The 16,303-nt window shown below is 44.3% G+C and overlaps 1 protein-coding gene across 1 annotated transcript; it reads left to right on the forward strand.

Annotated features, from left to right (window-relative positions):
• The first annotated feature begins 195 nt into the window (after nucleotides 1-195).
• On the forward strand, nucleotides 196-11,301 carry cbx4 (chromobox homolog 4 (Pc class homolog, Drosophila)). The gene is made up of 5 exons (XM_038986214.1): nucleotides 196-448; nucleotides 544-587; nucleotides 1,344-1,409; nucleotides 3,986-4,052; nucleotides 9,405-11,301. The coding sequence occupies exons 1-5, from the start codon at nucleotides 380-382 to the stop codon at nucleotides 10,845-10,847; spliced, it is 1,689 nt and encodes a 562-aa protein (XP_038842142.1). The 5' UTR covers nucleotides 196-379; the 3' UTR covers nucleotides 10,848-11,301.
• The last annotated feature ends 5,002 nt before the right edge of the window (nucleotides 11,302-16,303 follow it).

Here is a 16,303-nt window from a genome sequence, read left to right on the forward strand (position 1 = left end):
TCTTGCAGCCCAACTCTGCTCCACACACACGGAGCGGGTACAAACCTCTGCCATTCACCTCCCCCTCTTCGCTCTGACGTCATGTGCCTGGCTATTGCATGAAGTGTTCTTGCAGCCCCACTAGTGTGGACTGTGGATATCTTTCTGCTTACTGCCTTCGAGCCAGGACCCAGCGAGAGTGTGTGTGAGAGAGAGAGGAGAGAGGAGAGAGGGCAAGAGAGCGACAGAGAGAGCGAGAAGGAGCGAGAGAGAGGAGTGGTGGAGGGATTACAGTTTGGTTTCTTATAACTGGAAAACTACCAAAGGAGAGAACGCACCGAGTGAACGAAGGCATCAACGTATTTCAACGTTCGTTCGCTTCAAACGGATTCAAGCCAGAATGGAGCTACCTGCCGCGGGAGAGCACGTCTTTGCGGTGGAGGGTATCGAAAAGAAGCGCATTCGGAAGGTAAAACTTCTCACCAATGCACATTTCAATAGCGTTGAGCTCAATTCGAATGTTATCGGTTTTCTCACCAAATCTCTTTCTCCCTTTTCCGACAGGGCAAAATAGAATACCTGGTAAAGTGGAGAGGGTGGTCTCCCAAGTAAGTGTGAAATATTGTATCGTGCATATGATTTTAAATGCTCGGACACACTATAGTACCCATATGTGGATTTTGCAGGCAGCAACCGATTTTGTTTTTCAACAAAAAATCCTCGCTCGAAAGGCAGCTACCGGGACGCGGCCGCGAGCTAAAGAGAGATAGAGGGGAGCGAGAAAGAGAGAGGGAGAGCGATACGGATGCCTTCACTAATTTATGCGAGGGAAGGGGGTAGGCACAGCCATGTAATCCCGTTTTAATTATATCTGCACTGCCAGCGAATTTACGAGACAGTGGTGTTAAAATGGCCGACTGTAACTCGGTGCACAGTGCAAAGATTATTGGTTTTATACCGTTCGCGTTTGGATAGAGCAGGGACCCTACCCTGTCTTTTGAATTGTGTACTGCTCTCTCTCTCTCTCTCTCTCTCGCGTAGCCTACTTGAGACATACCCAGGGTTATTTGCTATGGCAGGCATGATCCGCATTTGTTTTGGAATTGGCTTCCCCTGCCAGACATAGTGAATCATCCAAGAGATGAACCCATTAGTAGGCTGTAACACATGGAACATGCTGGTGTATAGGCTACTTTACGCATGAAGACTACTGTAACGACATTGTACGCTAGAGTCAAGAACAGTATGTACTTCATAACCCATCATATATTGAGGGACAACCTTAGCCTCTATATTGTAAAAGGGAATAGCCTATGTTGTTTTTCTCAACATGAATTACATATTTTTTTCTGTTCTTTCTACAGATACAACACATGGGAACCCGAGGAAAACATCCTTGACCCGCGCCTTCTCGTGGCGTTCCAAAACAGGTGAGAGACTTTGGATATGGCCTAGCAGCCTCGAGTTGAGTCATGACCTTATATGGTCACGAGAAGAGGGGGGCGGCGGGTAGCAGCGCATGTTATTCATATACCACACCGCCTCCCATGGGGGGATGTGTTTGAATGTTGGGAGAACTCCAAAGACACGCGTATGGATTGATTAGATACGCGCACGTGTGCATAGTTTTAGTATTAAATTCTGCATTCTGCATTTTAATAGCCTAGACAAATCCATGGCTTGTTGTCAAGGTCTGGGTCTCAATGAGTCCATGCTCCGCGGCATGGCAGTTAATGTAGGCTAGTCCTATGCAAAGAACTGCTATAAAATAAACGGAGAAAAATAAACGGAGGAAGTTGTTGGAATTAGACATTCGGTGTGAGGTTGTCCATCAATAAACTATGTAAATATATGTATGAAGTCAATATCCTTCATTAGCAATCTTCCTATTGGCCTAATTTACCTGCTTGCGGCCCTATTGTGTAGCCTATTACAATCGGAGACTTGGGCTGCTGTCAAAAGTGAGCCAGTCTTGCAGGTGCAGGAAATAACGGCGATGGGATGCTATTGTGAATGAACGACGAATTTGCGCATATAGGCCTACTAGTATTTTGATAGTCTGGTCCCTGTGAGTCAATTCATGAATATGTCATTGTGAAAGTTCTTATGATGACAAAACCACTCTTGTGTAGTCCGAAACGTGGGCTGATTTCAACCATTAGCTTTAAGATTCAGGCGACGAATGATTAGGCCTATCGTTTGGCTACATTCAAAAGCAATGGGATATTTTAAACCACATTTTATTTCATAACTATTGATCGGAATAATATTTGTATTCGCTAAAACCTTTGGAGTATCTATAAGAGTTGATTATAAGCAAGGCTGCATAACAGTATTATGTCTGGGCGAAAGCCTATAGGGCTTAAACAATTTTGCGCCGCAAATTCACAAATAGTCTACATCACAAGCAATGTCATGCATACTCGATTGCGTTAATGACAACATATGTCGCAGTCATTTCACTCCAACAACGTATCACAACAGCATTGCGTGGTGCAGGCGGCTGGTCTCTCTCTCACCCACGGGATAACCTAGGCTACCCGCCCCATAGGCCACCACCACCACTCCGTGTTTCACGTCGGTGTGGGGACAGGGAGATGCATAGAAGGCTGAAGGCCTAAAGGACGGGGGATGGGTATCACATTTATGGAAACCGTAATTGACATCCACTGCTCTCCGGCATTTCCAGTTGGCGACCTCATATTCTCCAGTCCCCCGGCGGCCTTGTCTGTGTCTGGGCTGGACGGTCGGTCTCAGAGCGCTGCCTCTGCGCTGTGGGGAGGGAAGGAGCAGGCCTGTGTGTTCGGCTCGCTCTGCTCTGGTCCCGGGGGATGGGGGAGGGGAATCGACATGGGAGGTTGTAATTGCCAAATCTTCTGTAAAGGGAGGTTGCCCCGCTGGACGTCTCCGGTGTAAAATCACACCACGTTATTGCTTTATGATGCAGAAAGTTCACGGGGACTGGCCGTGTCATCACGGGTTTGTTCAGTGTTTTGCTTAAACATTCATACCGTAGCATAGTATGCCTACTACATTAATGCTGTGTGTTAGCCACATGCGCTAATGCACAGCGGTGCGGGTGCGTCGAGTCCAGCTGCCATTGGGCCAGTGGGTTATATTTACGAGCTTGTTATGACTTAAGGCCTCAACCAGGGAGCAATTATTTCATATGGACATGACTGTGCATATGATCACAACAGAATCATAACGTCCTGCACAGCTCTCTCTCTTCTTTTTGTGGGGAGAGTTTTGTAAACCCAAACAAATATAATGTTATTCTTGTTAGACTATAGTTCTCTGGAATCTAGTTATAAATGCATTTATTCAGTGAGTGTAATTTACTCGGGAATACAACCCAATATATTCAAATGTGCATAGTTAATAATAGACCATTGTGTTCACCTAATCTTTATGCAGGGTAGATGCTGTTGTGCTGCAGTTATTTCATTTTCAGTAAACCCTACTTCAACCTTGTATTTATTCAATTTCATACACACCATGTGACCCTAATTAGGATTTGACTGTGACAGAACCATAGGTAGGTGTAAGGACTATCGGTGGGAGAGGATGTGGAAAAGAGAGGGGGAGATTCTCCCCCTGCTGTAGAACTAATTGAATTCTTTCATTATAATGAGAATATGGAATGATTGGCATATTACTATGGAGAGAGTTATGCAAATACAGACAGACCAGAATGCTTTGCAGCAGGTCACACTCGGGTCTTCATTAGCCTTCAAAATCAGAATTCCACTTTCAACCTTGAAGAGATTATTTAAAAAATAATTTGGTCTAGAGATGCTACAGAATTATTAATAAGACCAATAGAGTGATATATTTGCAAACTTTGTATTGTTTGTGCACATCTGTCAATATGTACAGTTCATTAATATGTTGTAAAGCTACCAGTATGTCAATACGTCAAACATTTTTTGATGACACAAGATGATGTTTCCTGCCAACCTCCACCCTCATGGTAAATATATGTTTTTTTCATCATCTTTTACAGAGAGAGACAGGAACAGTTGATGGGATATCGTAAACGTGGACCAAAACCAAAACATCTCTTAGTCCAGGTAACGATCATCATCCCCACCTTATTGTCCATATTGTTTTTATGTTTAATAGTTCCATTTGTTTAAAAATAACAGGATTTTCAGTCAGCCATTCTGTTGACATGCCACTAAACTGCAGTTGCGATGCCACTGAACAGCAGAAAGACAGAGAGAGAAAGAGAACAGAAGTTCCTGTAACACACCAGTGTCAGGTGTTTTGGAGATCCCTGTCATTATATCTGTGGTTATTTTGAGTAGATTTGCATTAGGAGAGAGAGAGAGAGAGGTATGGGGTCCTCCAGCTGGTCTGGCCTACACACTCATCTTGAAACCCAGTTTGTTGCCTCAGGCTCTGGAAGCATTGCTTGAGCGCATTCATTTTATTTTATGCTAATAGCCACATGTGCAAATGGATGTTTCCCTTTTAAGATTTTACAAGTGTTATTTTCTCCTCCCAAAATGAATAACCATGTTGCCTATGGGGAATTTGGTATGCCATTCCATTTTCACGCGTGCAATTTGTTAGCTCTAAAATGTGCCTTTTCTAGAATTATTCAAAGCAGAAGTGAAAGAATAACAGAACACAGTTCCCTGAGGTTGAGGATTTTGTAAGAACACACTTGGAGCCAGATTTAATTACAAACGGCTAGTGATTTAGTGCCACTGTGTTTATTACTACGAGTAGTCAAGCCCTGAAAGACCCACTTCATTTGAAAAACAACAAAATGGCAGCCCTGCCACTTAGTTTGCTACAAAGCTGACGGATAAGGCTGGAGAAATGTAACCACTCTCAAGTTCATAGATATGGATGCAAGGATAGACAATCCTCAAAAATGTCTGTACAAAGTGGGCCTTTAAGAGACACACCACATTGCTACAACCACACGTGGTTTGACATCAAGGATCAAGCGTGACATGTCTAGTGGCACCTAAGTGACCCTGAGGTCACAGACATAGCGTCTTCCTCCCCTTTCTGAAATAGCATTCTCGTGGCCTGGGGGGGTGGGTCATGCATGGGAAGTGGAGAGGGAAAGAAGGGAGAGGGATCTGAGAAGATGGAGGAAGGAATCCCAGGAGGAGAGCACTGACTGGATGCTCTCCTCACACAAAGTTATAGATCGGTTGTCTGTGTCCTTTATTGACTGTCCATTAATTCATGGTACTCCATTCCGTTTATTTGTGTTTTATCTGTCGGCTCTGTGCTTTAACTCAGGATCTGTGTGTAGTTAATCCGACCCTCTCTGCCTAGCCGTCGCCATTTTTACCTGCTGTTGCTGTGTTAGCAGACTAGCTGCTGTTATCTCACCTGTTGTTTTAGCTAGCTCTCCCAATCAAGACCTGCAATCACTTTATGCCTTATTGTATGTCTCCCTCAAATATCAATATGCCTTGCATACTGTTGTTCAGGCTAGTTATCATTGTTTTGGTTTACAATGGACCCCGTAGTTCCACTCTCCGTACCTCTGATACCTCCTTTGTCCCACCCCCCACACATGCGGTGACCTCACCCATTGAGACCAGCATGTCCAGAGATACAACCTCTCTTATCATCACCCAGTGCCTGGGCTTGCCTCCACTGTACCCGTGCCCCACCATACCCTGGTCTGCACATTATGCCCAGAATCTATTCTACCACGCCCATAAATCTGCTCCTTTTATTCCTTGTCCCCAACGCTCTAGGCGACCAGTTTTGATAGCCTTTAGCCGCACCCTCATCCTACTACTCCTCTGTTCCTCGGGTGATGTGGAGGTAAACCCAGGCCCTGCATGTCCCCAGTCACCCTCATTTGTTGACTTCTGTGATCGAAAAAGCCTTGGCCTCATGCATGTCAACATCAGAAGCCTCCTCCCTAAGTTTGCCTTACTCACCGCTTTAGCACACTCTGCCAACCCTGATGTCCTTGCCGTGTCCGAATCCTGGCTTAGGAAGGCCACCAAAAATTCTGAGATTTCCATACCCAACTATAACACTTTCCGTCAAGATAGAACTGCCAAAGGGGGAGGAGTTGCAATCTACTGCAGAGATAGCCTGCAAAGTTCTGTCATACTTTCCAGGTCTATGCCCAAACAGTTCGAACTTCTAATTTTAAAAATTAATCTCTCCAGAAATAAGTCTCTCACTGTTGCCGCCTGCTACCGACCCCCCTCAGCTCCCAGCTGTGCCCTGGACACCATCTGTGAATTGATCGCTCCCCATCTAGCTTCAGAGTTTGTTTTGTTAGGTGACCTAAACTGGGATATGCTTAACACCCCGGCAGTCCTACAATCTAAGCTTGATGCCCTCAATCTCACACAAATCATCAAGGAACCCACCAGGTACAACCCTAAATCCGTAAACATGGGCACCCTAATTGACATTATCCTAACCAACTTGCCCTCCAAATACACCTCTGCTGTCTTCAATCAAGATCTCAGCGATCACTGCCTCATTGCCTGTATCCGCCACGGGTCCGCGGCCAAACGACCACCCCTCATCACTGTCAAACGCTCCCTAAAACACTTCTGCGAGCAGGCCTTTCTAATCGACCTGGCCCGGGTACCCTGGAAGGATATTGACCTCATCCCGTCAGTTGAGGATGCCTGGTCATTCTTTAAAAGTTACTTCCTCACCATATTAGACAAGCATGCTCCGTTCAAAAAATGCAGAACCAAGAACAGATATAGCCCTTGGTTCACTCCAGACCTGACTGCCCTCGACCAGCACAAAAACATCCTGTGGCGAACTGCAATAGCATCGAAGAGCCCCCGCGATATGCAACTGTTCAGGGAAGTCAGGAACCAATACACGCAGTCAGTCAGGAAAGCAAAGGCCAGCTTTTTCAAGCAGAAATTTGCATCCTGTAGCTCTAACTCCAAAAAGTTCTGGGATACTGTAAAGTCCATGGAAAACAAGAGCACCTCCTCCCAGCTGCCCACTTCACTGAGGCTAGGTAACACGGTCACCACCGATAAGTCCATGATAATCGAAAACTTCAACAAACATTTCTCAATGGCTGGCCATGCCTTCTTCCTGGCGACTCCAACCTTGGCCAACAGCCCCGCCCCCCCCGCTGCTACTCGCCCAAGCCTCCCCAGCTTCTCCTTTACCCATATCCAGATAGCAGATGTTCTGAAAGAGCTGGAAAACCTGGACCCATACAAATCAGCTGGGCTTGACAATCTGGACCCCCTATTTCTGAAACTGTCCGCCGCCATTGTCGCACCCCCTATTACCAGCCTGTTCAACCTCTCCTTCGTATCATCTGAGATCCCCAAGGATTGGAAAGCTGCCGCGGTCATCCCCCTCTTCAAAGGGGGAGACACCCTGGACCCAAACTGTTACAGACCTATATCCATCCTGCCCTGCCTATCTAAGGTCTTCGAAAGCCAAGTCAACAAACAGATCACTGACCATCTCGAATCCCACCGTACCTTCTCCGCTGTGCAATCCGGTTTCCGAGCCGGTCACGGGTGCACCTCAGCCACGCTCAAGGTACTAAACGATGTCATAACCGCCATCGATAAAAGACATTACTGTGCAGCCGTCTTCATCGACCTGGCCAAGGCTTTCGACTCTGTCAATCACCATATTCTTATCGGCAGACTCAGTAGCCTCGGTTTTTCTAATGACTGCCTTGCCTGGTTCACCAACTACTTTGCAGACAGAGTTCAGTGTGTCAAATCGGAGGGCATGTTGTCCGGTCCTCTGGCAGTCTCTATGGGGGTACCACAGGGTTCAATTCTCGGGCCGACTCTTTTCTCTGTATATATCAATGATGTTGCTCTTGCTGCGGGCGATTCCCTGATCCACCTCTATGCAGACGACACCATTCTGTATACTTCCGGCCCTTCCTTGGACACTGTGCTATCTAACCTCCAAACGAGCTTCAATGCCATACAACACTCCCTCCGTGGCCTCCAACTGCTCTTAAACGCTAGTAAAACCAAATGCATGCTTTTCAACCGTTCGCTGCCTGCACCCGCACGCCCGACTAGCATCACCACCCTGGACGGTTCCGACCTAGAATATGTGGACATCTATAAGTACCTAGGTGTCTGGCTAGACTGCAAACTCTCCTTCCAGACTCATATCAAACATCTCCAATCCAAAATCAAATCTAGAGTCGGCTTTCTATTTCGCAACAAAGCCTCCTTCACTCACGCCGCCAAACTTACCCTAGTAAAACTGACTATCCTACCGATCCTCGACTTCGGCGATGTCATCTACAAAATAGCTTCCAATACTCTACTCAGCAAACTGGATGCAGTTTATCACAGTGCCATCCGTTTTGTTACTAAAGCACCTTATACGACCCACCACTGCGACCTGTATGCCCTAGTCGGCTGGCCCTCGCTACATGTTCGTCGTCAGACCCACTGGCTCCAGGTCATCTACAAGGCTATGCTAGGTAAAGTGCCGCCTTATCTCAGTTCACTGGTCACGATGGCTACACCCACCCGTAGCACGCGCTCCAGCAGGTGTATCTCACTGATCATCCCTAAAGCCAAAACCTCATTTGGACGCCTTTCCTTCCAGTTCTCTGCTGCCTGCGACTGGAACGAATTGCAAAAATCTCTGAAGTTGGAGACTTTTATCTCCCTCAACAACTTTAAAAATCTGCTATCCGAGCAGCTAACCGATCGCTGCAGCTGTACATAGTCCATCTGTAAACTACCCACCCAATTTACCTACCTCACCCCCCATACTGCTTTTATTTATTTACTTTTCTGCTCTTTTGCACACCAGTATCTCTGCTAAATTGTAATTACTCGATTTATTGCCTACCTCATGCCTTTAGCACACATTGTATATAGAGTGTATATAGATTCTCTTTTTTTTCTACCATGTTTTGACTTGTTTATTGTTTACTCCATGTGTAACTCTGTGTTGTTGTCTGTTCACACTGCTATGCTTTATCTTGGCCAGGTCGCAGTTGCAAATGAGAACTTGTTCTCAACTAGCCTACCTGGTTAAATAAAGGTGAAATAAAAAATAAAAATAAAAATATGCCAGGATAGCCAGGAACTAGAATGTAATGTTCCGATAACATCTGAATCCCAATGTACAAATGTAGCCATTAGCCAAGGCCTGTGTGTTGCATTTAGGCTTACAGTATGTGGATAATTTATGCAATGATATTGTATTCTTGTGCTCTGACAATGTCTTTGAATTACCCTTGAGGGGATTGATAATGTCCTATTGGATTGCTGGCTAAGGCTAATGACTAGTTATGAAAAGCAACATAGCATAAATGTAGACTTAGGATAGATTTCTGTTGGTTATCTTTTGCCTTTTCTATTTCCCTCGTCAGTTAAACCCGAACAATAAAAGCTGAAAGGAGTGCTTTCATTTTTCTAGAATAATAACCTTCCATTGTCTTCCGACTTTTTCAGCTTCCCTCGTTTGCACGGAGATCCAGCATCCCTGCTGGATTCGAGGAGACGTCTCCGGAGACCGAGAACCACCTCAGGTCAGACCCGATCCAGATGCACCGCTCCCAGCCCCAACAGTACCAGCTGAACAGCAAGAAGCACCACCAGTACCAGCCCAGCAAACAGGAAGTCTCAGCGGACCAGCTAGGCAACGGGAAGAAGAAGTTATTCTATCAGCTCAACAGCAAGAAACACCACCACTACCAGCCTGACCCCAATATGTACAACACCCAGTCCACCAGGCCCAAAGACGTGGTCAACGGTCAGGAACCCAGTCCGCCCACCAATCCCAACCCTGGGTGGAACCTGCCGCCGGCACTGCAGCAGAAATGGGTTCGCGACAAAAACACGGGCTGCCTGAGCAAAGTCAAAGACGTGACGGTGGTGGAGATGAAGAAAGCAGTGGTGCGTGTCAACGAGGCTGAGAGCGAATGCGCCCTGAAGCCCAGCCCAAAGGAGGCAGCCCTACCCAGCGCCGTCAGCAGCAAGATGAAGATCATCAAGAACAAGAACAAGAATGGACGCATCGTCATCGTCATGAGCAAGTACATGGACGGCAACAAGGCTGGGGCGGCCAAGGGTAAACACTCTTCAGACTTGACTGGAGAAGAGAAACCTCAACACGCCGAGCAGTCAGACATGACCAAGGTACAGGGGACCACCAATGTCCCTAAAGAGATCTGTAATGCCAGTTCCCCTCCGGCCGCTGAGCATCCCAAGAAATGCTCTCCAGAAGACGGACATTTCTCCAAACCATCGCCCAGCACGGCTGAGGAATACAACACAGAGGTTGCGAGGGGCCAGGCGGACTTACCGGATGATCACCCCCTACAGCTAACCACCAACCCAACCCCTTCCCCCTGGGCGATGGATACTAGCCTCCCCACCCCTAGCCCTATGGACCAGATCCGGACACTCCCCACCACAAATAACGACCGCAAACGCAAGCTCTCCCACCCCGAGGAGGACAGGGGGGCGTGTAAAAAGTTTCTGAGCTCCAGGAGCATCAGTGTCCCCAGTGCTGTGCCCACTCCGCCCCAGGACAAACCCATGGACCTCCACCTCATTGTCCCCCACCGGAGCAGCAGTAGCGGGTATGGGTATGAGGTTACGGACTCCAGCACCAGTCAGGAAGAACCTATGGATCTTAGCTGTTCCAGAACCAGAAAGCAACCTGAACCTGAACCTGAGCCAGAGCCAGAACCAGAGCCTAAGGATCCAACTGCAGTGGTACAGGAGTCAGAGACGACAACAACGACAACAACAACAACAGCAACAACAACAACAGAGGAGGCTGAAAAAGAGCCTGTCTTAAAGTTCTCTCCTTTTATGGGCAACATTGTCATCACTGACATCACCACGAACTGTCTCACGGTCACTTTTAAGGAATACGTTTCTGTTTAACAGTCCCTGGACCAATCGAAACAGAGGACTACTGATTTGACGGCCTTATCAATATGTGTATATGTAAAAAGAAACGTGAAGATTTGTACATATGGAGATTTATAATTTATAATTCAAAATCAATACATTTCTTATGATGTTTTATACTTCAACTCTTCGGTAATGTGGTAGCCAAGAAAGTGCCCTCATGGATTTCAGTGACTGCATTCAGGTGGATGTTAATTACTAGTGAAATGTCCATTATGAAATATCAAGTCATATAGAATAGCTTTTGCTGTTGTGGCTTGATGGTATATACCAAACATATACAATCTTAGAAAAAAGGGTTCCAAAAGTTTTTTGGGGCTGTCCCCATATGAGAACCCTTTCTGGTTCCAAGTAGAACCCTTTTGTGTTCCATGTAGAACCCTCTGTGGAAAGGGTTCGACATGGAACCCAAAAGGGTTCTACCTGGAACCAAAAGGGTTCTACCTAGTACCGAAAAGAGTTCTACAAAGGGTTCTCCTATGTAGACAGCCGAATAACCCTTTTAGGTTCTAGATAGCACCTTTTTTTCTAAGAGTTTAGCCTGAGATGTATGCCGTTTTATACATACAGTATGTTCTACTTAATAATGGTGGTTATTTTGGTCCATAAGTAGATGATGTTGAGTAACTATGGTGATCAAAGATCCGTTTAAAAGCACTTCATTGCATTCACCTATGTGTGTATATTAATTTGTACTATGTACTGTATATGTATTCTCCATATGATTTATACTTATTTCCATTGCTTTACAATCTACTCCAGCCAGGTGTGCTCAGTCTGAGGCTACTGTGTCATATTTCACGTTGGTGAGTTTTGTTATTGTTTGTGAGTGCAGGAGAAATGAATGGAAGAAGAAATGCAAATATGAATGTTGGGTGTGCCGGGCACCCACAGGGACATCATACAGACCCAGTTTCACCGAGGGGTGTACTCTGACATGAGGTTGAAGCCAACTTCTGACAAATCCTCCAATGCTCTCGTTTGAAAACTAGAGTTACACACATATATTTCAACTAACTGAACACCGGTTTCAGCAAACCCTGTCAATCTTAGCCATGAGCTGCTACATTGCATGTTTTCCTTTTGAGAAAACAAAGTGTAAAATATAACTTGCACTATTGAATTGCACGGTGGCAGGCAGGCAAACCATTTAAGAAATTAGCTCTCAGGGGTGAGTAATGATGACCAGAGTTTTCATTTATCAACTGAGTCATTTTTCCTTTAAATTCTGATTTATTGACTTGTGACCCTAATTAGGTTGATGTATTGCATTGGTGAAGACCCACAGATGGTCTACTAAGCCCATACAGCAGGTCTATGTAGGACTATTTGTGGCAGGTCTATGTAGGACTATTTGTGGCAGGTCTATGCATAACTATTTGTGGCAGGTCTGTGTAGGACTATTTTTGCATTTAAGTTGACCTCATGACAGGGTGACATTTTTCTCCAGAGGAGGCTGGTAGGAAAGGCTTATCGTAATGGCTGGAGTGGAGTAAATGGATTGGAGTCAAACATATCAAACATATGGAAACCACATGTTTGATTCAATCCATTTATTCCATCCCATCCATTACAATGACTCTGTCCTCCTTTAGCTCCTCCCACCAGCCTCCTCTGCATTTCACACATACAGTAGGGGCATTCATCTTAACTTGCGATTGACGCTTGCTTTACAAAGGCCTGATAGATTGACATGTATAACTTCTCTGTCTTTAGCTTATCGAAACTACCTGGGTTACTAGTCATAGATGTGTATTTTCAGTGTTTCCTAACACCCATCTTTGTGCAAAATATAAAAGCTAATTGTGAGTCGGTTATGTTTAGAGGCTGATATTTTGATCCTAACATACATGATCCAATGAGCACAAGCTCTTTTGATATTGCTGCTAAAGTGTATGTTAGAGTACTTTCTTCTGTCGTTGAAACCTTGTTGGATGTAACCTACATTACAGTCTAAATTGCCTTCGATGCACACTGAATGCAAAGCAAGAAAGAAAATGACGGATTATGGATTTACATATGATTGTTATGATGATAATGATTAAATAGATATGATTTATTATCATTATTATTTTGCTGTCCAAAACTAAGCTCACTTAGATGCCCTCTGCATTAGAGGTGGAACATCTTATACCTGTCTGTACAACATTTAGCACAACTTTGTACCTTTTTGAATCCTTTTGGTTACCATTGATTTGTTGGAGCCAGGTTACATTTCCCTGCACTTGTTGGTTCAAAGGCAAAATAATTGTTTTAAGGTGTGTTCCGATGGGGAGGGGCTGGAATTAGTACTGTTGGCACAGCTATGGTATGTTTTACAATAAAGCAAGAGAACTGACCTTTTTCTGACATTGTCTGACTTTGGCCTGCTATGGGGACATGCTGTGCATGACATTCAGTTCTTAAGGCAAATGAATTGAAGTATTGTTTCAGTCAGTGTGGGGAAAAATCCTTTATTTGTAGACTGGCATATTGTAACAGGCATTATAATTGCCTTCAACTACCCCCAAATATGATATATACATATTTTTTTAAATAATTATTCACTTTATTCTACTTATATGCCATGTGATGTTCTTTATTTTGACACTAAAGTTAATATTTAGGCCTTGGCTACCGACCACGTTTTTTGTTTTCAACTTGACAAAAAAGGCTAACTTTCCTTTAAAAAACATTAATGTTGGTAATAATGTGACCTCTGAATGGAACCACAGATGAAGTTGCTTAAGCACATATACAATCCAGAACAAAGGGCCTTCTGTCTTAAATAACTGTTAAATAACTGTACTGGGCACTTGTGTTATTACTACTTTACTGATGGGTTATTTTTCTGTTGGAGCAAGACAGCGTGACCCTTGGCAGGAATGTAATCAGAACCACTACGTAGCGGGGAGGTGAGGGTCTTATGCAATATCACATTGTGATACCTCTTGTATCACAATGTGAAAGGCTTTGTGGAATGGGAAGGAAGACCTCTATTAGGCTTTCACTTCTATCAACCAAGTCTCAAGTCTTTTACATTAACTTTGAATAAGTCGCACAGCTGCACATTTTTAGGCTGTTTGATGTAGGCTACAATTGACGTATTCCCACACACTCCATTTTTGTAAGAACTGAGGCTTTGACAAACTCACGTGCCGTTTCAGCAATGTGTCTTGGCCTGACTACATGCAAGATTTGTCCTTCAGGTAAGTTTTGTCATGGGGTGGTAGGCCTCGTCTTCGGTTGTTCTTTTTCCCACACACGCATAACCTTGGCCTATCCAGTAGGCTCGTCTAATGATCATGCAGTCGATCCATTCATAATTCGGCCTATGTATAGGCGGTGAGATGTGTCAGGTTGCCTTGTCTTTTGGTGGGAGACGTGCTGTGGGAGTTATAGATTTGTGAACTGTATCTAGGGTTTCCAAATTCAAATACCTAAAGACCATTTGAGATGTATGCTTAACTCTGTTCAGATGTGCATGGTAGCCTATAGTAACTCACAAAGCCCAATTTATTGACAACCCAAATGATGGCGCGAATGCAGTTGCAAAAAAGCGCACATACCTGGAATTTAGGCTCAAAATGCGTCAATGTATTGCTTCCTGGAACTTCGAGTTTACAGGCGGTCGCGCTTCTCAATGATTCGGCCCCAGACCAGTCAAGTGTAACAGGGAAAGTAGACCTACCTATATTGGGAGGAAGTATGCCTATACATAAACGTTACATGAACATCAGAACATGTTGTATGGCTTGTTTAGACTTCATAATATGGGCCATGACCTTGTCTATAGACCTAATCTAAAACCAGTGTAACCATTACATTGTGAAAGACCTTGGACTGGACTGGAAAACATGCCGAGGTCTTTCAATGGGAGTTGCTTATCAAATAATATTTTTTGGCACTGGGAGTGTGTCATTCAACCTTGGAACAGATAGATATGTCAAGATTGATGGGCCAACTGAACACATTTTGAGAAAAGTTTTAATCGGCTGGTAGCCTAGCGGTTAAGAGTGTTGGGCCAGTAATTGGAAGGTTGTTGGTTCTAATGCTAGAGCCAACTAGGTGACAAAATCGGTGTGCCCTTGAGCAAGGCAGTAAATGTTGCTTCTGTATTAAATGTAAATTGGCGATGCACGCACATGGGGAGTGGCCGGTGATGTCCTTATTTGAAAGCCTTTTTCGGAAATAGCTGGTTCTATTAATCTAAAAAGCAGGGACAAATAAAATCAGTTCAGCAATTCTCTTTTGGAATGCGTTCGCTTCTAAATTTAATTCCCTTTATTTGATCCATGCACAAAAGTCCAATTACACATTCAACTTGTCTGTAGCCTATCAAATGTTGTTTCATATTTTTGCAGATAGCTCTCATACACAAAACCAAGCGGAGTTTTTGACAAGTCCTGCACATTTCAGGAAGCGCAGCGCGGTACCTCTGAATTGCTCTCTGGGCTATATCATGCCAATAAATGTTGAAATTGTCCAGAGAATGGAAAATCGTTTCGCCATAGATTTGAGTCTGATCAGGTAGACTATATCGGTGTCATATATAGGCTCACTGACATCCCTTTCCCTATGCATTTGTTGCAAGTTTGAAATCTCACTTTGGGCTTAATCACAACTTTAAGAATTCAAAGCTGTCCGTATGGACAGTATGCAGCTGCCCATGTTCATGGACACATATTTTAGACATTTTAATTTGTAGGTTAAAGTGTATAACTGTATTGTAATCGTGTTAGTATAGCCTATATCATTTTAAAAAATGTCAATGGTTCTTAATCGGATATCATTAGGCTAAGAGCCATAGAGAATGTGTCTATTTTATCTAGAATGACGTTTCTTCGTTTGGTGAACCATATAGAAAAGTTTAAATTAATTGGTTTGCGTGTTTTCATCATGCATTTCAGGAATGAGGACTTTATCGAGGTGAATGAAGGTGAATGAAGGCTACATTTCGTTTGTTGAGGCATCTACTTTCCAACTGTCCCCCAAGTAGCCTATGTGTTTGTTTTCCGTTTTCAGCGTTAAATGTTTTAGATGTTTACAGCTGAAGTAACTTAACTAATGTTTATCATTAAACAATTCGGCACATAGCCAGCTTGTATCAGTCTCCATTTGATTTGCACTGGAATCCGTTGTAGATGCAAGGGTTAGAGGATAGCTATATTGCATCTACGTTTATAAGTCTTCCTTTTTTAGGATAATATCTTGGCCCTATAGTCAAAGGTTCCATTATTCATACACAGCGTTTGTAACTTGCTGAAAAGGAGACAGCCATTTTCTCTCGTCTATACCCGCTTCAAGCAGCGGATCGAATGTTCGCAGGGGCTTTGCGGTGTATGAAATGGTCGCTCGGCATAACGCGCTGAGAGTTGGAGGTGTAGCCTAATAAACTACAGATTTGAGTAGTGCAATGGGCGTTTCATGTCAGTTTCAATACAGAATCC

The sequence above is a fragment of the Salvelinus namaycush genome, chromosome 3 (assembly GCF_016432855.1).
Source record: "Salvelinus namaycush isolate Seneca chromosome 3, SaNama_1.0, whole genome shotgun sequence".
Taxonomy (NCBI): Eukaryota; Metazoa; Chordata; class Actinopteri; order Salmoniformes; family Salmonidae; genus Salvelinus; species Salvelinus namaycush.